The sequence below is a fragment of the Thamnophis sirtalis genome, unplaced genomic scaffold, assembly GCF_051295495.1.
Source record: "Thamnophis sirtalis isolate CommonGarterSnake01/CBP01778 unplaced genomic scaffold, rThaSir2_p1.2 scaffold_1, whole genome shotgun sequence".
Taxonomy (NCBI): Eukaryota; Metazoa; Chordata; class Lepidosauria; order Squamata; family Natricidae; genus Thamnophis; species Thamnophis sirtalis.
This window is the reverse complement of record NW_028261381.1, coordinates 168,555,070-168,576,254: the sequence shown is the minus strand read 5'-3', so window position 1 is coordinate 168,576,254 and position 21,185 is coordinate 168,555,070. Positions and strand designations below refer to the sequence as shown.

The 21,185-nt window shown below is 47.3% G+C and overlaps 1 protein-coding gene across 2 annotated transcripts; it reads left to right on the top strand.

Moving 5' to 3' along the window:
- The first annotated feature begins 106 nt into the window (after positions 1-106).
- ARMC6 (armadillo repeat containing 6) lies at positions 107-21,185 on the top strand. 2 transcript variants are annotated; one of them, XM_087703242.1, is made up of 9 exons: positions 118-178; positions 445-467; positions 6,289-6,415; positions 7,150-7,232; positions 9,546-10,116; positions 12,319-12,464; positions 17,532-17,663; positions 18,697-18,834; positions 20,238-21,185. In XM_087703242.1, the coding sequence occupies exons 3-9, from the start codon at positions 6,295-6,297 to the stop codon at positions 20,448-20,450; spliced, it is 1,404 nt and encodes a 467-aa protein (XP_087559368.1). In that variant the 5' UTR covers positions 118-178; positions 445-467; positions 6,289-6,294; the 3' UTR covers positions 20,451-21,185. The 2 variants fall into 2 exon arrangements, with proteins under 2 accessions (XP_087559369.1, XP_087559368.1); XM_087703243.1 differs by lacking the exon at positions 445-467 and having other exon boundaries at positions 107-178.

Below are 21,185 nucleotides of genomic sequence, written 5' to 3'. Positions count from 1 at the left end.
TTCCCCCTTGCATCACGTGGCCTACATTGTACGGTGGCGAGCTGCGGCCAAAAAAGAAGAACGCGGCGCCGCAGTTGCTGCTCTTTTTTTCTTTTCATTGTTTTTGCGCACCGCCGGCTTTTGGGTTTTCTGGCAGCAGCGCCGGGCTTGCCGCGAGCGAGGACGAGGGTCGGAGCAGGTAAGCGAGGGTGGAGGGAGGAGGATCCCCCTTTTTTGGGCGGGGGGTCCCTTTGCTATTCCTCCGCCAGGACCCTAAAGAGAAGGAATACCATACGTTTGCAGGCGTGCTTGGGCAGGGTTCTTTATTCTAGTAGGGATGGTTAGAAAGCCACAGGATTAACGTCCAAGGGGAGGAAAGGATGGGATGATGCTGTTTTTGCATGCCCTGGGAGGCGATTTTCCATTTTCTGTGTTATTTCACTTCTTCTTCTTTTTCCCTACCAGCTTCCAGGGCTGCTGACCTTGAGGTACCGTATCACATATATACAGTACAGGTAGTCCTCGACTTACGACCACAATGGAGCACATCCACCACACCCCAAATTCATGTTGCTTGTTGTTGTTAGTTGCGAAGTTGTGTTTGATTCATTGCGACTCCATGGACAACCAGGCCTTCCTGTCCTCTGCCATCCTCTGGGGTCCATTTAAGCTCATGCCTGCTGCTTCAGTGACTCCATCCAGCCACCTCATTCTCTGTTGTCCCCTTCTTCTTTTGCCCTCAATCCTTCCCAGCATGAGGCTCTTCTCCAGTGAGTCCTTCCTTCTTCATTAGATGGCCAAAGTATTTGAGTTTCATCTTCAGGATCTGGCCTTCTAAAGAGCAGTCAGGGTTGATCTCCTCTAGGACTGACCAGTTTGATCGCCTTGCAGTCCAAGGGACTCGCAGGCGTCTTCTCCAGCACCAGAGTTTAAAGGCCTCCATTCTTTGGCGCTCAGCCTTCCTTATGGTCCAACCTTCACAGCCATCCATTGCAACTGGGAAAACCACAGCCTTGACTATACACACTTTTGTTGTCAGGGTGATGTCTCTGCTTTTTAGTATGCTGTCTAGATTTGCCATAGCTTTCCTGCCCAAGAGCAAGCGTCTTTTAATTTCCTGGCTACAGTCCCCATCTGTGGTGATCTTGGAGCCCAGGAAAATAAAATCTGCATTAGATAAATGGAAGTAGATAAAATCTACCTCCATTTCTTCCCCATCTATTTGCCAGGAATTGAAAGGGCTGGATGCCATGATCTTAATTTTCTTAATGTTGAGTTTCAAGCCACCTTTTGCACTCTCCTCCTCTACCCACATCAAGAGGCTCTTTCCTTCCTCTTCAGTTCATGTTGCTTAAAAGTGAGAAATTGGTTGAGTTTTGCCTCATTTTGCGACATTTCTTGTCCTGCTTGTTACGTGAATCACTGCAGTTGTTGAGTTAGAAATGTGGTTGTTAAGTGAATCTGGCTTCCCCATTGACTAGGTCGCAAAAAGGGATGATGTGACACCTCCCTCCCCAGGTCATTGCAACCATCATTAACCATTGTCAAGCATCCAAATGCTAAATCACGTCACTGTGGGGAGGTTGCAACGGTTATAAGTGTGAAAAATGGTCATGAGTCACTTTTTGCAATGCTGTTGTAACTTTGAATGGTCACTAAATGAACTGTAAGTCGAAGGTTACCTGTACATCCCTTTTTATGTTTGAAATCCTAATTCTGCTCCTTCCCATTCCTCCTTATCTTCCCTAACAACCTCAAGAGTCTTCTCTGTTTTGAACCCTCAGCTGAGTCTTAAAGGGGTGGGTGGGGATTGTAGTGTATGTAAACTTCATCATTTGATTCTTGTAAGTCTGTATGGTCAAGGATTAATCAGCCTTGTATGTGAGATTCCTGACAGCTAGCAGTACAATGAAAATAAATCATGGTTAGTTCACCAATGCAAAATTGGATTAGAAAAAAAAAACACTACAGCTATTTAGAAAAATCATGGAGAGAACCTGTGTTGTTAGCTAAAAGACCATACCAACTTGATGGCCCATGATTAGTTTAGGTTTAAAATTTCTTTGGAGGCGATACAAATCTAAATTCTAACAAACAGAAGACCACAAACTTTTATTGCTTAGTAATTATCTTTGGAATCAAATCTTCACTCAGAAAAGTCTTATTTGATAGGAAGGGTCTCCATAGCAATATTAGAAGATGTGATGCTTGCTTTCTGCTAGCAATGCATTACAGAAAAACATTTGCCTGAAAAAGATTACAGAAAAAGATGAACAGCTGGGATGTGTATTTTTGCAGTTTCCCCAGCCATTCTTGCATTTTGTTGTATTTTAAATATTGCAAGGAGCCACATTGGTTTCATTTAATAAACAGAGGGTAATATTTCAAATATGTTGCCCCCATTATTGCAAAGTAGGTATTTTTATGACATTATGACATTCCATAGCATATCTCCAGTTCTAAAGGCTCCCTTTCCCCAACACTCTGCAACAGTCTTTTCTGGAGCTGCAGTCAGTGAGAAGTAAGGTGAACCTGGGCTGATTTGCAAAGCCACAAGATCCAACGTAATACTTATTTTTTAGAATATGTGCTTTTTCATGTTACATTTACTTAATAGCAGAATAACAGAATTGGAAGGGATCTTGAAGGTATTCTAGCCTAACTTCCTGCTCAGGTAGGAAACCGTATTCCATTTCAGAGAAAGGGTCATATAATCTCTTCTTAAAAACTGTATAAAATAAATATCCAGTACACAATGAAGGAGAACTGAGTGCGAACACAACAAGAGCAATTTAAAAAAGTACTGTCAGGGTGGTATATTGATAGTTTGTCATTTAGCTACTATATTCTAATGGATGACCGTGTCTTTCTGAGCCTGTCAGTTGAGCACAGTGAATTTCAGAAGCATTTAATTCCATTCAGGAAGGTGGTTCCCAAATATTTATAAGCAGCTTAATTTACCTGGGTCATCTTTGCAAATAGATAAATGTGGATTGCTATGATCTGTAAAAAAAATAAGCATATATCTTTGGAGCAAATGTCTTATGAGGATTACGGTCTAGCTTATCAGATGCCTGAAATGTCTTGCTATAGGGGTGTGTGTGTGAATGGAAAGTAGAATCATAAAAAGTGAAGTCAGAGAAATGAAATGCGGTAAGGCAGATGATAATAGCTACATTATTAATAGTGGCTATTTGCAAAGGCAGGCGATGGTGGTAATGCTTACATCCTTGTGGGAGGAGATTGTTGTCTGTAGTATTTCCCATCGCTGATAGCAAGAATGCTTCAAAGAATAAAATATGTAATATTGGTTTCTGCGGTATGTGACTGCTCTTCCTTAAAGCATGTATATGCAACAAAATCAGGACAGAAGTCCTTAATTCACAGTATCCATAAATGAAATGCAAATCCAGAAAATGCATGGGGGGGGGTGGTACAGCAAAATTGGAAGCTATTATTGCAAACCATAAAGGACTCGTTTGGTATTTCTTCAGCATCACAGCAAGCAGTATACATTTGAACATCATCCTATTGGATGGATTCCAATTTTTCATTGTAATCCGTAGTATAAACGAATGCCTTTCATTGATTAAGAGCCGAGGTGGCGCAGTGGTTAAATGCAGCACTGCAGGCTACTTCAGCTGACTGCAGTTCTGCAGTTCGGCTGTTCAAATCTCACCGGCTCAGGGTTGACTCAGCCTTCCATCCTTCCGAGGTGGGTAAAATGAGGACCCGGATTGTTGTTGGGGGCAATATGCTGACTCTGTAAACCGCTTAGAGAGGGCTGAAGCGGTATATGAAGCGGTATATAAGTCTAACTGCTATTGCTATTGCTATTGATTGCGTTTAAATCAGGGTTTGTACTGGAATACAGATCATTTAGCGATGCTAGCATGGTCAAGGTTAAGCTATTATTGGGGAGGAAATTTCCAAGATGGTTGTTTTCGCAGGGATAGCCTCCTTGGGCATTCTGCCAAACCACCTTTGGCACAGCTTAGCCTGTTTCTTGCACCTTCTTCTTTTGGGGAGAGGGGGGGGGGAGGCAATTCTGGAGAAAAGCATCTGTGTTTCCGCAAAAGAAAATCCATTCCCTGTTGCCAGAGGTCAGCCTTGAAATTACAGAGGTGCTTTGCTTCTCCTTGCAACAGCTGAGACCAGTGTTCTCTCAAGCATGAGCCTCTGTTCAAATGAAAGATCGGCTGCTCTGGGCTTTCTCCTTCTCAGCCTTTTTTTCCCAGCTGGCAGCTATTAAAGTGCAGCAAACAGAGAAGGTGAGGAACTGGGACTATCTATTCCCAAACTGTTTCCTTTCTAGCTTTTCGTTCTATTATTTAACTTTCAGAAGTGTTTACTTTATATTTCTCTGTCTCCGCCCCCTTTTTACTGCTCTCTTATCTCCCTCCCCACATTGAAAACCAGTGAATAGAGCCTTATTTTTTTTTATTGATCATATGCTGGGCCTTCGCTGATTCCGGAACTGTCTTCTTCAAGTAGAATCGGACTATCCCCGTGATGGTAAACCAATAGCACGCTTGCCCGAAGTGGCACACGAGCCATGTCGCCTGGCACGAACGACGTTGCCCGTTCCTTTTCCGTGTTTCTGGCGTGCATGCACACGCAACGGTCAGTTGGCCCTCGTGCGTGCGGCAGTGCTGGAAACCGGAAGAGCTGGTCTCCTTTTTCTGGCGTGAGCATGTGTTCCGGCCAGCTAATTGGTGCGTGCGCATGCGCAGCAGTAACTGGAAGGCTTGATGGCCACACACATATGCGCTCTGGAAACCGGAAGTTCATTTTCCGGTGTGCACATGCCCCCTGGGCAGCTCCTCTGCCTATCTCCGTGATGATGAACCTATGGCTGGGATGGCGAACCTATGGCACACGTGCCACAGGTGGCACACGGAGCCATTTGTCAGAGCACGTGAGGCGTTGCCCTGTCAGCTGGCCAGCGCGCATGTGCTGAGTTCATCCTTTTTTCAAGCCATTTTTTGCCCTCCCCAGACTCCAGAAGCTTTATAGGAGCCTGGGGAAGGTGAAAACAGCTCCCCCACAGGGGGCCCTCCAGAGGCTTCAGGAGCTTCCCTGAAGCCTCCGGAGCGGCCCTACTGGCAAACCGGAAGTTCAGGGACGTGCCGATTTAAGCCCTCCAGAGCCTTCAGGGGCCTTCCGGAGGCTTTCCTGAAGGCTCTGGAGGACTAAAAGCGGCCCTATAAGCAAACCGGAAGTACTTCCGGTTTGCTCGTAAGGTCCTTTTTTGCCCTCCGGAGGCTTCAGGGAAGTTTTTGAAGCCTCCGGAGGGCCTCGGGGGTGGGGGGGCTGGGGAGGGCAAAAAAAGCATGCAAAAAATGGGTCATGCATGCATGTGCGCTGGGGGGGGTTGCGCATTGCATTATGGGTGCAGCACGCCGGCGCATGACCACCTGCACTCCCCCCCGCTTATGGTACGCAAGCCAAAAAAGGTTCGCCATCACTGACCTATGGCACGTGTGCCCGAAGTGGCACATGAGCCATGTTGCAAGCTTAGAGAGTATCAAGGACCTCTGCTATGTTCCCTTCTGTTGCTCCCAACAGCTGAGCTATGAACCTGTATCTGGATTTCTGTTACTCTAGAGTTGCTAATACCTGCAATAAATATGTTCTGACTTCTAAAAAGTCTGCAAAATAGGGTCATTGCCTTAACTTGTGAGGAATTCCACTTTTTCATTATGATTTGTATGAAAATAAGGTTTGTTTTCTTCCTGCAGCATTGCATGGCCTTGAATTTTTGGCTTTTGGGAGAGAGGGGAGTAACTTTATCCATACTTCTCTTCTCATACTTTCCTGGCTTTATATATATAAAAACGGTGCAGTGTGGGTGTGTTCCAGCATAACTCTGGAATGCCTCGAGCAATTTCAACCAAACTTGGTACACAGATGACTTAATCTCTGGAAACAAATACTGTGGGGGTAAGACACCCCTAATGCCACGCGGTGTGTGTGTTCTTTATAAGATACATCTTGTTGTGCCTCTAAATGGATTCTACCGTACTGCCGTAAAATGACTTCTACTGTACAGCGCAGTGAGTTGCCATGGTAACGGCTTCACTGTACTCCACAAGAGGGCGCCCTCTGGTAAGGGAGAAAATCCAACATTAGAAATTACATTTGGTCCGGGATTATTTTTGAGGACAAATGTATGCATTAGGTTAAATAAATGCCCAGGCGACGCCGGGTTATCAGCTAGTTTACTTTATTATGCCAGGTTTCCTTTTCCTTTTATTAAAATTCCTTTTCCTTCTATATAAAATACCTAGCTAAATTTCTTGTCTGCAGGCCAACATGGCAGCCAAGTGGATTTCCCAAGAGACATTTGATGATGTGGTACAGGAAAATATCGTTGAGTTTGGAATGGATCCAGAAGAGGCAGTGAATGAAGCCATCCAGCAGTTTGAATCTCAAGGTATGGTATGAAGGGATGGGAATATTCACCTACATGAAATGTCATCTTTTTTAGACATCAGCACCTGTGCCAGCAGTCACTTGGGTTCCCAAGAAAATTGGCAATCGGGAAAAAATTCCCCAATATGAAAATGATCTGAATTTTCTTCTAAAAATAAGTATTGTTAAAACAGTCTCAGTATATCAAAATGCTACTGTATGAATACAGTACAGCCATTCCCCAAAATGCTGGAATAATTTGAGCACCATCTTATAAAAGTCATTTGCATTGCCCGTATTACTAATTGATAATACCAAATATCTTAATTGTCAAGAAGTTCCTCAATAAACTTTTTTTTGGTGGACAAGTTTTCCTAATTTTTTGCAAAAAAAAGGGCTTTTGCCCATCATGGTCAGTCTTCAGTACAGCTTTTATCAGATTGGCATGTTGGCTGGCCCTAAAGCAGTGTTTTTCAACCTTTTTTGTGCAAAGGCACACTTTTTTTCATGAAAAAAATCACGAGGCACACCACCATTAGAAAATGTTAAAAAAAATTAACTCTGTGCCTATATTGACTATATATAAAGTAATTTTCCCACGGCACACCTTACACTATGTCACGGCACACTAGTGTGCTGCGGCACAGTGGTTGAAAAACACTGCCCTAAAGGACCTAAAATCCAATGCATTTAGAGGGGAATGGCTCTGTAAATACTCAGACTGATTCTGATTCATCATTTTTATCTCTCCTTTAGGCGTAGATTTAAGTAATATAGTAAAGGCGGTACCCAGTCCCGCTTCAGAGAATGGTCAAGAGCAGAAGCACATGATTTTGCAGGTGAGTGAGATGATGCTCTTCAGGAAAGGGCTAAGGATTGCCCATCAGATCCCACACATAGATGTCATTAGCTCACCTTCCTATTTTCACATAGATCAGGTAGCTCTAGAGCAGTGGCCTTGTCGTTGCATGCTGAAAGTGTGTGTGTGTGTGTGCGTGCGTGTGACAGCACCCATAAAGGAATGCGTGTGCGACACACACCCCCGTGCACCCCGCCCTCCCGCCTTCCCTGTGCATGCATACCGCACATACACACACTTCACACCCTGTTTTGGGCCTAGCAGGCCTCCCTGAAGCCTCCTGGGACCAAAAACAGGCTGTGGGGAAAGGCGCACCACCTACGCCCTGTTTTGGGCCTAGCAGGCCTCCCTGAAGCCTCTTGGGACCAAAAACAGGCCGTGGAGGAAGGCGCACTACCTACGCCCTGTTTTGGGCCTAGCAGGCCTCCCTGAAGCCTCCTGGGACCAAAAACAGGCCGTGGGGGAAGGCGCATCACCTAGGCCCTGTTTTGGGCCTAGCAGGCCTCCCTGAAGCCTCCTGGGACCAAAAACAGGCTGTGGGGAAAGGCGCACCACCTATGCCCTGTTTTGGGCCTAGCAGGCCTCCCTGAAGCCTCCTGGGACCAAAAACAGGCCGTGGAGGAAGGCGCACCACCTACGCCCTGTTTTGGGCCTAGCAGGCCTCCCTGAAGCCTCCTGGGACCAAAAACAGGCCGTGGGGAAAGGCGCATCATCTAGGCCCTGTTTTGGGCCTAGCAGGCCTCCCTGAAGCCTCCTGGGACCAAAAACAGGCTGTGGGGAAAGGCGCACCACCTACGCCCTGTTTTGGGCCTAACAGGCTTCCATAAAGCTTCCTGGGACCAAAAACAGGCCGTGGAGGAAGGCGCACCACCTACGCCCTGTTTTGGGCCTAGCAGGCCTCCCTGAAGCCTCCTGGGACCAAAAACAGGCCGTGGGGGAAGGTGCATCATCTAGGCCCTGTTTTGGGCCTAGCAGGCCTCCCTGAAGCCTCCTGGGGCCAAAAACAGGCCGTGGGGAAAGGTGCATCATCTAGGCCCTGTTTTGGGCCTAGCAGGCCTCCCTGAAGCCTCCTGGGACCAAAAACAGGCCGTGGGGAAAGGTGCATCATCTAGGCCCTGTTTTGGGCCTAGCAGGCCTCCCTGAAGCCTCCTGGGGCCAAAAACAGGCCGTGGGGAAAGGTGCATCATCTAGGCCCTGTTTTGGGCCTAGCAGGCCTCCCTGAAGCCTCCTGGGGCCAAAAACAGGCCGTGGGGAAAGGTGCATCATCTAGGCCCTGTTTTGGGCCTAGCAGGCCTCCCTGAAGCCTCCTGGGACCAAACATGCCCACAGGGGGGCATGCTGCACCACCACCCCGCGCTCCCCCCACATGCGCTCATGACCCCCCCTGCATGTGCACGCGTCTCTCGCATGCTCCCCGCGCATTTTTGCATCTCCCGCAACCCACCCCCCCACCACCACCCCCGCAAATGCACAGCAGAGATCCGAAAATCAGCTGGCTTGTGGGAGACGTGTGCATGCACGGTGGAGCAGAGCTGGGATGATAGCTCATGTGCCCGCAGAGAGGGCTCTGTGTGCCACCTGTGGCACGCCTGCCATAGGTTCGCCATCATGGCGCTAGGGACTATAAACATAGCACTGTGGACACAGGTTTCCCTTCATTTATTGCTTGCTCATTGGAAGCTAAATGCCTGTGGAGATTCTCAGTCATCCAGGTCATGGTTGTCCCAAAGGTGCTTTTTTCAAGAGGAGAACTGGACTTTCTGGGAAAGAAACCAGAGAGTCCAGTTGCCTCTTGAAAAAAGCATCTTTGGGACTCATTAGAAGCTGGATCTTGGTATATAAATTGCCTTAAAATGTAGTAGCTCCCTGAGTTAGCCGCCTTTAACCTGATATTGTATTATGTTGCTTATATATTTATTAAAAGTCACAAGTACCTTTTTTTCAGAGAGACCTCATAAGGTTGTTTGCATAAGATTTAAGCAATAATACCTAAGAGGTTTTTTTTTTTAAATGGCAAATAATGGAATATTTTAAAAGCTGCTTTAGAAATCCTAGGGTGTAAAGAAGAACAGAGGAGCATGGTAGTTAGAAAGCATGCAAAACATGGAGAGAAAAGATGCAAATGAACAGAAGGGACTGAAGCCATCTGTGCATCCTCTAATTCTGGAAAGGACTTTAGATGAGGTTTTCCCCCCCGAATGACTGCAGAATCAAAGAGGAGGAGGATGCAGTGCAGAGAATAAGATGAGATTCCACTCTCTCTCTCCTCCCTCCCCCCTTTGTGCTTCTATAGATATTGGACTGTCTCCAGAAAGCCGTCATCGATGCGGATTCGAGCAAGGTGGATGAATCTTTGGTGAACTTCGCCAGGCAGTGCAGGCAGGAGTTGTCGGTCCGTTACCTGGCTGCCCAGAAAGGTGCCTACCCTGCGGTCCTTGCTGCTTGTCGGCTGGCATCGGAAGAGCGCTGCTCTCTTTTAAAAGCCCTCCAAGCCCTCTCCGCCCTCCTGGATGGCCAGCCTGACCTCCTCGATGTGCCTGGGCAGGAGCTGTTGCTGCGAGTGCTGCAGGAGAGCCGAGATGACGCTGACCTCACTTTGGCTGGCGTCCGTTGCGTCCGATACGCTTGCCTGAAACATGAGCAGAACCGCCAGGATCTTGTGAAAGGGGGCATCCTTGCCCTACTGTCCGAAGCTATAGTCCGGCACGGGGACCGGGCAGACGTGGTCCGGGAGGCCTGTTCAGGGCTCCGCATCATGACCTTTGATGATGACATCCGGGTGCCCTTTGGCCATGCCCATGACCATGCCAAGATGATTGTGGTTGAGCATAACGGCTTGGGAATCCTGATAGAGGCAGCCAAAGGTAAAAACATTCCCTGTTCACATGTTCTCTCTCTCCTCCCTCCCCCTCTTTCTCTCTCTCTCTCTTTCTTTCTTTATGCTCCAGGACAAGGACGTCAATTGCATGATACAGGCCCACTATTTCTCTTTCTGTATGACTTATTTCCCCCACCCTTAATGTTCTGACCAAGGCTTCCCAAGAGCATGAAGCAAACTCCTGGTCCCGACAAAAACCCCTTTTATTAACTGACTGTGAATTCTGCTCATTCACATCCAGCAAAGTCTTTCAAGGGAGGATTTACCGTCATAGACCTTATCTGGCTTGGAGAGCTGCAGAACGTGGCAAGGAGCCTCAGAGAGTCATTAACCAATTAAATGAATGAATTGTCTCCTGCAAGCTCCACTCCCCTTTCGCTCCTCTTTTATTTCCTCTGGGAGGAGCCATTCATCGTCCACCTGTGGCCTTACTCCCAAGTCGACCCCTGTTCTTTAGCTCTTCCCTTCATCTGGCAACTCTGCGCATGCGCACACTGGGAACAGGCTCCAGCTGTTCGTCTGCCTCACTGATGTCTGAATTTGAAGGCATCTGGTAACTGTCAGACGGCCCTGGCCCCCTCTCTGCCTCCGACACAGAGCCCTCATCAGAGCCTTCCCCAGACTCCAGGACTGGCCCCAACCTCCTCACTGTCGGAATCTGCTGCCAGCTCTTCACTTAAATTGCTATAATCTCCAGTTGTTGTGGGAGGAGAAGTGAGGAGGCTGGAAAGTTAAGAGCCCTTGCAGAGATGCAGACCTGAACCCCACCCCACCCCACACTCCTGAAGCCTTTATCTGGCTGCCCCCAAGAGAAGGCAGTCAGTCCAGCTAGATTCTTGTTCAATTGTTAAAATAGGTTAGCACCTAAAATAGGTGATCATCCTATATCATTAAGACATTAAACTGCTTTTTGCAAGTTGCTGAGGGGAGAAAGACACTCCCCCACTGTTTCCCCGAAAATAAGACACCTCTGGATAATAAGTCCAATAGGGCTTTGGAGTCTATGTGTGAATATAACACCACCACCACCCCCGAAAATATTGTAACACAGCAGCAGCCATGAGGTGACCACGCTCTCCGCCTCCTGCACCTCAAAAATAATAAGACCTCCCCGGAAATAAGGCCAAGCGCTTATTTCGGGGGGGGGTGTTAAAAGAAAATAAGACCCTGTCTTATTTTCGGAGAAACACGGTATTATATTAATTTATTTGATTCTTTTTATTAGTTTTATTGCCTTGAGTCTGAATAGGTAGCAATATAAATTCAATAAATAAATACCATTTCCCATTGCTTTACAGCCCTTTCTAAGCAGTTTACAGAGTCAGCCTATTGCCCCCAACAATCTGGGTCCCCATTTGACCCACCTCGGAAGGATGGGAGGCTGAGTCGAGAGTCGAATTGCCAGCAGCCGGCAGTCAGCAGAAGTAGCCTGAAGTACTGCATTCAGATCACTGTACCACCCCAATTCTAGCTTTAGCTTCTGTCTCCATATTGTTTGACCCCACCGTTTATTCATATCATTTCTTTTTAATGATACCACTTGGTTTCACGCAGCGAACACCATGGATGCTAAAAAAGCAGGGTTTTTATTTGTATTTGTTAATGAGCCCTTCGGGGACCCGGATTCTGAAGCCCTTCTCATGCACCGTGCTTTATTGTCACTTCTGTGGTATTGGGACAGCTAAGTCCTCAACGTATGACTGTTCACTCAGTGACTGTGCAGCATTCTGAGCTATTTAGTGACCTGGATTTGAAGTTCGGATGGTCATGACTTTCTCCCCTTTGCAGTCCGTGACTGACCATTGGGCCCTTGGCAACACAACCGCATTTATGGCTGTTGGCAACATCCCCTGCGATCCTGTGAGCATACGTGACAACAGTTTTGCCAATAACTAGCATTTACTTGTGTTTTTTGGCAAAACCTTCCCCAGGGTGAAAACTGTTGGTTTGCTTAACAACTGCAGGATTTGCTTAATGACCACCACTTTGCAACCGTCCACATTTGCTTAAGAACAACTGCAAGAAACATTCTAAACCTGACTGGTCACTTGTCCAGCTCTTTTTATAAAACAGCCACAACTTAAACCACGATGGACATGCTCCATTGTTATCATAAGTTTGAGGGCCTCCCTGTATTACAACAGGCAACCGTACTGATGCTTTGTCTTTTTCTCTCTCTCCTGCTCAGCCTTCACTGATGACTGCAGTGTTTTGAGTGAAATCTGTGCCACTCTGGCACGCTTGTCTGTTCGGAATGAATTTTGCCAGGAGATCATGGACCTCGGAGGCTTAAACTTCATAGTGGCACTGTTGGCAGACTGCATTGACCACCAGGTACTCAGATAGCAATAGCAATAGCAATTAGACTTATATACCGCTTCATAGGGCTTTCAGCCCTCTTTACAGAGTCAGCATATCGCCCCCAACAATAATCCGGGTCCTCATTTTACCCACCTCGGAAGGATGGAAGGCTGAGTCAACCCTGAGCCGGTGAGATTTGAACAGCTGAACTGCAGAACTGCAGTCAGCTGAAGTAGCCTGCAGTGCTGCATTTAACCATTGCGCCACCTCGGCTCTCTTAAATGGCAATAAATACCATGACTGCAACAGATTATTTCATTTCTTTAGCTTAGTATAGTGAACACTATTGGTCAGTGTTGTGGCCCAGCAGGAGCCGTTGGAGCTGCCACCAGACTCCGACAGTGAGGGGCCCGATGAGTCGGCTCTGGAGGAGGTGGAGGACCCTGGACAGGGTTCCGATTCCGAGCAGGGCACAGAGAGGCTGGTTGGCCACCAGGAGGCACCTGAGCCTTGGACCAGTGGGGAGGAGACAAGGGAGAGTGAGCCGGATGCCAGTAGTGAGTTGTTCCTGGATGCACGGCACCAAAGAGCTAATAGGCGTCAGGAACAGTTGCGCAGTTACAGGAGGTAATTGCACTCAGCTGGTGGTCATTAGGCTCCTCTCCAGACTATAAAAAGACTACTTGTGCACACTCCCCTCTTGTAGAAGTCAACGCAGGAACGAATGTCGGAGAACATTGTTATGAGCTTGGCAGGCTGGATTGCTGCCAAGCCTTATCTGTGTTTATTGCTGCCCAATCTTGTTTGTGCCGGTTTGCTGCCAAGGACCTGTCTGTCTGTTAATTAAATGCCGTAACTTATCTTTGGCTCGGAGTGTGTGTTGGTGTGGGACTAGGGGGGTCAGAACAGGTCAGTATAGTAGTTATTCATGTCTTCAAACAGAGGAGGATCCTTCATACCCCGTGTTGCTTAATAAACTCTGCTTACGGTTCAGGAACAAGCAATGTCGTATTTCTCAGGGCTCTTTAACTGTCAGCTATCACCCCCTTCAGCAAGGCTGAAGCTACTTAGATCAGTGGCCACCAATCGGTGGTCTGTGGATCTCTGGTGGTCCGTGAGAAAATGTTGGTGGTCTGCAAAAAAATTGTTTGCATTTTTTATATTGCACTAAATTAGGAGTCCTCAAACTACGGCCCCTGGGCCGGATACGTGCAATGGACATTTGTGTTGCTGCAGAACTTTGGGGTCTTTTTGTGTGGGTCGAAAGGGGGCAGAAATTCCCCCTTGGGTCTGCTTCAGCCTCCTGGTGCGGGGCTTTGGGCAAAGGCTGGAGGGAAGTGCTGCTGGTGGCGAAGAGTCGGAGGGCCTTGTTCCAGTGGGACTGCATTATGGTCTGGAACTGACTGACCATCTCAGCCTGCTGAGTCTCCAGGCGCCAGTACTTGGCCTTGCACTCCCACAGGTCTTCCCTCTGCTTGGAAAGCCTATGTTCGTAGTCCTCAGTGAGATGCTTCTGCTGAGTTTCCTTCTCGGTCAAATCCAATTTGAACTGAGCCATTTGTTTTGCCAACTCTTTCTTGTGGTTGCTGCTTAGCTCCAGCAACTGCTTCCTACTGGGGCCCTAAGGAGCCCAGACAGGCAGGCAGGCGAGGAGTGGCTGGGAGGGGAGGGGCGAGTAGAGGCTGTCGAGGTGCTCCTCGATGAGTGACATCGAGTTGGCCACACCCACCCAGTGACATGACCACCTAGCCACGCCCACTCAGCTGGTCATTAGGCAGATCATATTAATGGTCTGCAGGATTTAAAGTTATGAATTTAGTTGTCCTTGAGGTCCAAAAGGTTGGTGACCCCAACTTAGATAAGTTCACGAGAAAAGCCATGAATCAAGAATGAATAATGCATACTGAACAAAATTTTGCCATAACCAAAAGGATATAATAGCAATAGCGATAATAGCAATAACAGTAGACTTATATACCACTTCATAGGGCTTTCAGCCCTCTCTAAGCGGTTTACAGAGTCAGCATATTGCCCCCAACAACAATCCGGGTCCTCATTTTACCCACCTCGGAAGGATGGAAGGCTGAGTCAACCCTTAGCCGGTGAGATTTGAACCGCTGAACTGCTGATCTAGCAGTCAGCCTGCAGTGCTGCATTTAACCACCGCGCCACCTTGGCTCATATTAGCAACTGTAGTTAATCCCAAAGGTGCTTTTTCAAAAGGCAACTGGACTTTCTTGTTTTTCATTGAAAATGTTTCATTCAAGAAGCTTGTTCACTTCTGAAGAACAGAACTAAAGAAGCTTCTTGGATGAGAAGCAAAACATCTTCAGTGAAAAACAAAGAAAGTCCAGTTGCCTTTTGAAAAAACACCTTTGGGACAACCACGATCTGGATGACTGGGAATCTCCGTAGACAACTGTAGTCAGTCCAGAGCAAGTTCATTTTAAAGAGAATAGGCTCAAGCTTTGGTGCGTTTACCTTTTCATTTTGCCCTACCTACAGGGCAATTTGACTAGCTGGCTAGTTTCCATCCAGTGGTGGGTTCCTGCCAGTTCTAACCTCTTCTATAGAAGAGGTTCCACAAATCTACCATGCCGTTTAGAACCGGTTCCAGCTCCCTCCCCCCGCCAGTTCGCACCACGCTTGCCCCACCCACCGCCCACTGATTGGCTAGCTCACCAATTGCCCCACCTGCCTCTAAGAGTCCTATCTAAACCTTAAAGTCTTAAAGCTGTCAAGTTTGAACACCCCTGGGTTTTTTTCCCTAAAGGGTTAGGGTGCAAGGGTCTTGTAACTTGACAGCTTTAAGACTTGCACGCTTCAATGCCAGAGTTCCTGAGCCAACATGACTGGAGGAAGAATTCTGGGAGTTGAAGTCCACAAATCTTAAAGCTGTCACGTTTGATCATCCCTGGGGGGGTTTTTCCCTAAAGGGTTAGGGTGCAAGGGTCTTGTAACTTTACAGCTTTAAGACTTGCACACTTCAATGCCAGAGTTCCTGAGCCAACATTTTGGTTGCTAAGCAAGAGCGTTGTTAAGTGAGTTTCACCACATTTTACAAGTTGGCCATGCCCACCCAGTCACATGACTGACAAGCCACTCCCACTCAGTCACATAGCTGGCAAGCCACTCCTACCCGGTCACATGGCCGGCAAGCCACTCCCATAAAGCAGGCCACACCTACAGAAGAAGTTCTAAAAAAATTTGAAACCCACCACTGTTTCCATCCCTTCATTTTTGAAATGATCCAACTTGTCTTAATTGATCAATTGGCTCTGCCTTTCTTTCTGTCTGTTTTGGAAGTGTCAAGGGTGCTGTTTAATAAGGTTTTGATTGTGGGAAAGAAGGTATCTTAAAATAGTTAGAGCCTGTTTCAAGGCTTGCATCCGTGATGGTGGCACGCAAAGCCCTCTCTGTGGGCACGCGAGCCATCGTCCCAGCTCAGCTCCACCCACATGCAAGTACACGCTTCCTGCCGGCGGGCTGATTTTCAGGTCTCTGCCACACATGCAGGAGATGTGGGTGCATATGTGGGGGGGGGAGGTCACACACATTTGTGGGGGCGTGGGAGCAGCGCATTCCCCCTGCCCCCTGTTTTTGGTCACAGAAGGCTTCAGGGAGGCCTGCTAGGCCCAAAACAGGCCATGGGATGGGGGGGGGCATGCGCAGATGTGCGGAGGGGGGTCGTGCTTTTGGCACACAAGGACAAAAGGGTTAGCTATTACTGGCTTACATTATACTTTCAGTGTGTCTCCCACCGCAGAATACCAAGACAAGGGTCGCCCATTTGGAAGTGTCTGCAACAAGAGAATTTGTAAGCCCATGAAAGGGCCCAGTGGAAACTGATACCTTTTGACATTCAGAGTCAAGCGATTGGATTCCTAGAACACTTGAATCCCGCAGTAGCAATCCTGGTCTCACGTGTCTTAAGAACATGGAGGCCCACTGTGTATTGATTTCGAAATGGTCTCTCTGCGCATGAAAAATGAGCGTGCATCCCTCATTGCAGCGAGACCCTCCTTTTTTTCATTGTCACTGGAAGGCTGGAGGCCAAATTTTCCGCTCAGTTATTTGGGACGGGTGGGATGAAAAAGTACAAAATGGAGGCTTTAGGTCTTGAAGAATGATGTCACCCATATCCAAGGGTGGTACTGAAAAATGTTAGCAACCAGTTCTCTGCCCGGTTGCTGGGTGGGCGTGGCCTACTCTGCCTCTGCACCATGATGGGAGGGGGGCGTTTTCACCCTCTCCAGGCTTTGGAAGCTCTCCTGGAGCCTCCGGGAGAGCAAAAACAGCCTTCCCCGGGCTCCGTTTTCGGATTTCCGGTACTTCCGTGAGGCTCGTTTTTCATCCTCCCCAGGCTCCGGAGGCTTTCCTCGAATCTCCCTGAGGTGAAAATGGCCTCCCCTCGGCTCTGGAGGCCAGACACGGGCCCGTTTTCAAACTTCGGGGAGGCCCTCCCATAGCCTCCAGGCGAGCCCTGCACTTACCTGGCATGATGAATGGGCCGCGTTGAGACTCCTGGTTGGGGAGGAGTGGGGTGGGAGGGGCCAGCCAATCCTTGCAACTACTGGTTCGGTGAACCAGATGTCAAATTAACACCCAGTTCGCCCAAACTGGTGCAAACCAGCTGAATCCAACCCCTGCCCATATCGCTATATAAAATATGCCAGGAATTGTGGACAGACATTGATCAACCCCATCTGGAAAAGTTTTTTGGAGCATTTAACGGTACCATTTTTACTCCTAATTTTGCCAAAGGGGAACAATGAATATTGGCCGAGGTTACCTCTGGTATAAAAGTCTTTTAAGGGCAGGGAGTCCTCAGGTGTATCCCACAAATTGCACATCTCTCTTTGCATGAACAGAAATAATTTATAGATAGCTTTTTCAGTGGTACTAATAAAAGACTATCCATATTCTTGATTGTTCTACTGAGTTTTCACTTTTATCAGAGACTGATGGTGGAGAGAAGGATATTGCTATAGCTTTTATCTGTTCCAAATCTCTAACTCTTTCAGTTCATTTTTTTTAAAAACTCCCATGCGTATGCTGGGTTCCTTAAGGACTCTTTCTCATTCTGTTTACAAATTGTAGGAACTGGTGAAACAGGTGCTCAGTGCTATCCGGGCCATTGCAGGCAATGATGATGTCAAAGATGCCATTGTCAATGCAGGAGGGACTGATCTCATTATTTTGGCCATGAGTCGCCATCTTGGCAACCCACAGGTAGGTTGAGAACATGGGAGTGCTTATACCCAGAGAAAGTAGCTCTGTTTCAGGTGGTCTAATTAGCTACTCCTAGATCTGTTCCCTTACTTGACATCTCTGCTATTGTTGGTAGGAGACTTGGCTTGCATACATCCGAACTAGACTGTGTCATATAATATATGTGGGTATATGCCATATTTTTCAGAGTATAAGATGCATCTTTTTCCCTCAAAAAAGAGGGTGAAAATCTGGGTGCATCTTATACACTGAATACAGCATTTTTGGCCTCCTGAAACCCCGCCCCCTTCACCAAAATGGCCATGCATAGCCTTTAGGAAGCTTCCAGAGTGTTCCTAGGGACTGGGGAGGGCAAAAGTGAGCAAAAAACAGACTGATTTTTGCCTCCAGGAGCACTCTACAAGCCTCCTAAAGGAAAACCAAACTCCTTCTAAACCAAAAAAAGGGCCATTTTTGGGAGGTCTGCAGAGTGCAAAACCTTTTTTTAAAATTTGCCTCTTCAAAATCTTGGTGCATCTTATTATAGTCCGAAAAATACAGCACATAATTTTGTATTTATTTTGTCATGTTTATATAGTGTATATTGGAGGTGGAGACCCTTTGAAAGTGGTATGCAATGAAATTTCATTTTAATGTATGCCGATTATTTCTTTCAAAGTGACAATCATTCATTCATTCAAAATTCAGTTTCATCCAAAGTGACAATAAAGTTATTATTCTATACTATTCTATTCCATCCCATTCCATTCCATTCTACTCTACTCTCTACACTCTACTCTACTCTATTGCCATCAAGTCCATCTGTTGAACAACTTAACAGGAACAACTCAGAAGTTCTGGGAGTTAAAAGTCCACAAATCATAAAAGGGCCGTAGTTCCCCCCCCCACCCATGGTTAGACCATCCCAGCTTGCTTCTGTCCATGGTTTAAAAGGTCCTGGCTTAAGACGTGTGTGAGCTCAGACATTGAATGTTTCAGCATTTGAAAGCTGCGTAGGATTTTGCTAACAGCTCTTACTGCTCCTTGCCGCCAGGTGTGTGAACAGAGTTGCGCAGCATTGTGTATGCTAGCGTTGCGCAAGCCAGAGAACTGTCGAGTCATCATGGAAGGCGGGGGAGCCTTGGCAGCTCTGCAGGCTATGAAGACGCACCCCGGGGAAGTTGCCGTGCAGGTGATGTCATTATTCCCGTACCACAGCTGCTGTCATGCTTTTCAGCTAGTCCCTTTAGATAGGTAGATAGGTAAGTAGATAGATAGATAGATAGATAGATAGATAGATAGATAGATAGATAGATAGATAGATAGATAGATGATAGATAGATAGATAGATAGATAGATGATAGATAGATAGATAGATAGATAGATAGATAGATAGATAGAAAGATAGATAGATAGATAGATAGATAGATAGATAGATAGATAGATAGATAGATAGATGATAGATAGATAGATAGATAGATAGATGATAGATAGATAGAGAGAGAGAGACAGACAGACAGACAGACAGACAGACATTTTTCTTTTCTTTTTTCTCTTTACTTCCCCCCCCCCTTTCTCCCTTTGAAAACTGGGAGGTCACAAGTTCCAGTCCCACCTTAAACATGAAAATCAGCTGAGTGAGTTTCCCCCAATGCCTTTCATGGGGGAAAACAGGAAGGCAGCTTCCACCAAAAATATCTACGAGGAAAAAGGTCAGAGACGGTTGCCATAGCTACAGATCGGTTCTATAACATGATTTTTCTGTTTTGCAAAAGGAACCCTCCCTGTGGGTGCACGCGGAGGGGTCTCTCTGTCTATCATTCATTTATTAGAAATTAAGAATCCGTCTATCCGTCGTAGGTCATCCCTGGAAATAAAAAAGAAAAAATAACTCCTTTGACTTTATAGTTTTAACAGGGAAATCTTTATTCTATCCTGGTGCTTTAGCCAGGAGACCAAACTGGCTTTCTAAAAATAAAGTTTGTAATAGACCCGTGATGGCGAATCTATGACATGTGTGCCAAAGGTGGCACGCGGAGCCATATTTGCCAGCCCGGCAGCCCTCAGTTCCAACACGTACTGATTTTCGGCTTTCTGGAGGCCGAGGGGGGCGGGGGGACTGTTTTCACCCTCCCTAGAGAGGGCAAAAAACAGACCCAATGGCCAACTGGAAGTTAGGAAACGAACTTCCGGTTGGGCCGTTTTTTTGCCCTCCTCAGGCTCCGGAGGCTTTCCCGAAGCTTGGGGAGGGCGAAAAACGGCCCAATGGGAAAACTGGAAGTTTGCAACGTTTCCCGGGGGGGGGGGGGGGGAAGGTTAGCCATCACTGTTGTTAGACATGGATGACTGACTGTCTTATCCGTGTATGACTTGGACTGTTTGATGGACTCTGATACCTCTATTTCCACGAAAGTAAAAGCTTATTTAAACTGCAGTGTCTCTGTATGCTGGTTTGTGTGTTCTCCAACACAACTCTCATGACGCTCCTCTGAATGTACTCGCTCTCCCAACGGGGAGCTTACCTAACAACAGTTACAGACTCTATTAGTTCTGGATGATCACATCTGTCTTCCTCCTCCTTCCTTTTCTCTCCAGAAGCAAGCGTGCATGCTGATTCGCAACTTGGTCTCCCATACTCAGGACTTCTCCCAGCCCATCCTGGAGATGGGAGCCGAGGACTTGATCATCGAAGCCCGAACAGCCCATCGGGACTGTGATGACGTGGCCAAAGCTGCCTTGAGGGACCTGGGCTGCAAGGTGGAGCTGCGGGAACTCTGGACCGGCCAAAAAGGAAGCCTGGCACGTTGAAGTCTCATCCCACCCACCCACCCACCCTCCATTGGGCAGCACCTGTGGATGCGGAGTAGGAGAGGGAAGCAAAGCTTGGAATAAATCCAGACTGAGCAGTTGAGAGGGAGAAGAGTGTCTTGATGCCTCTGGAGTTGGATAGGACTTAGTTGCTGCAGCAGGAGGCCCCTTGCTCCACACTCTCTTGCGTTCAGCTTCTTGGCCCAGGCTCCCTTTCCGCTGTGCTTTGTTGGCAGTGCCTATGAAGCGGCCCTCCTCTCAAAAACAAACAGGGCGGCAGTGCTGTGCCAACGATGCCGCCACGCAACCAGGCTCGCCGCGCTCTAAAGGAAGGGAGACGCCTGCGGTGCGTGTACAAATCTGTACAAATTGCCTCAAAAAGATTTTAGCAACAAAAGAGAGGGTGGAAGAGCAGGTGGTGGGACCCACGTTTTCTCAATGTCTCTGAATACTTCCCTCTCCTGCCTGGCAGGTTTCTCTTACTCAACTAGGCCTTTGTTACTATGACAACCGTTAAGCTTAACAGCTTCCTGGTGTAATGCTTCCATTGGTTTGAATGTGTGCTGCCTGAAGTCCTGAACTACTCTTTGTCCTCAGCCATTCCAGTTGTTTCCGTGTGCCATCATGGTATTCAACCAATGCATGCTGCCTGTTTTATTTTTCTCTTTAATTCAGGGGTGTCCAAACGGGGGAACTTTGAAGACTTGTGGACTTCAACTCCCAGAATTCCCCAGC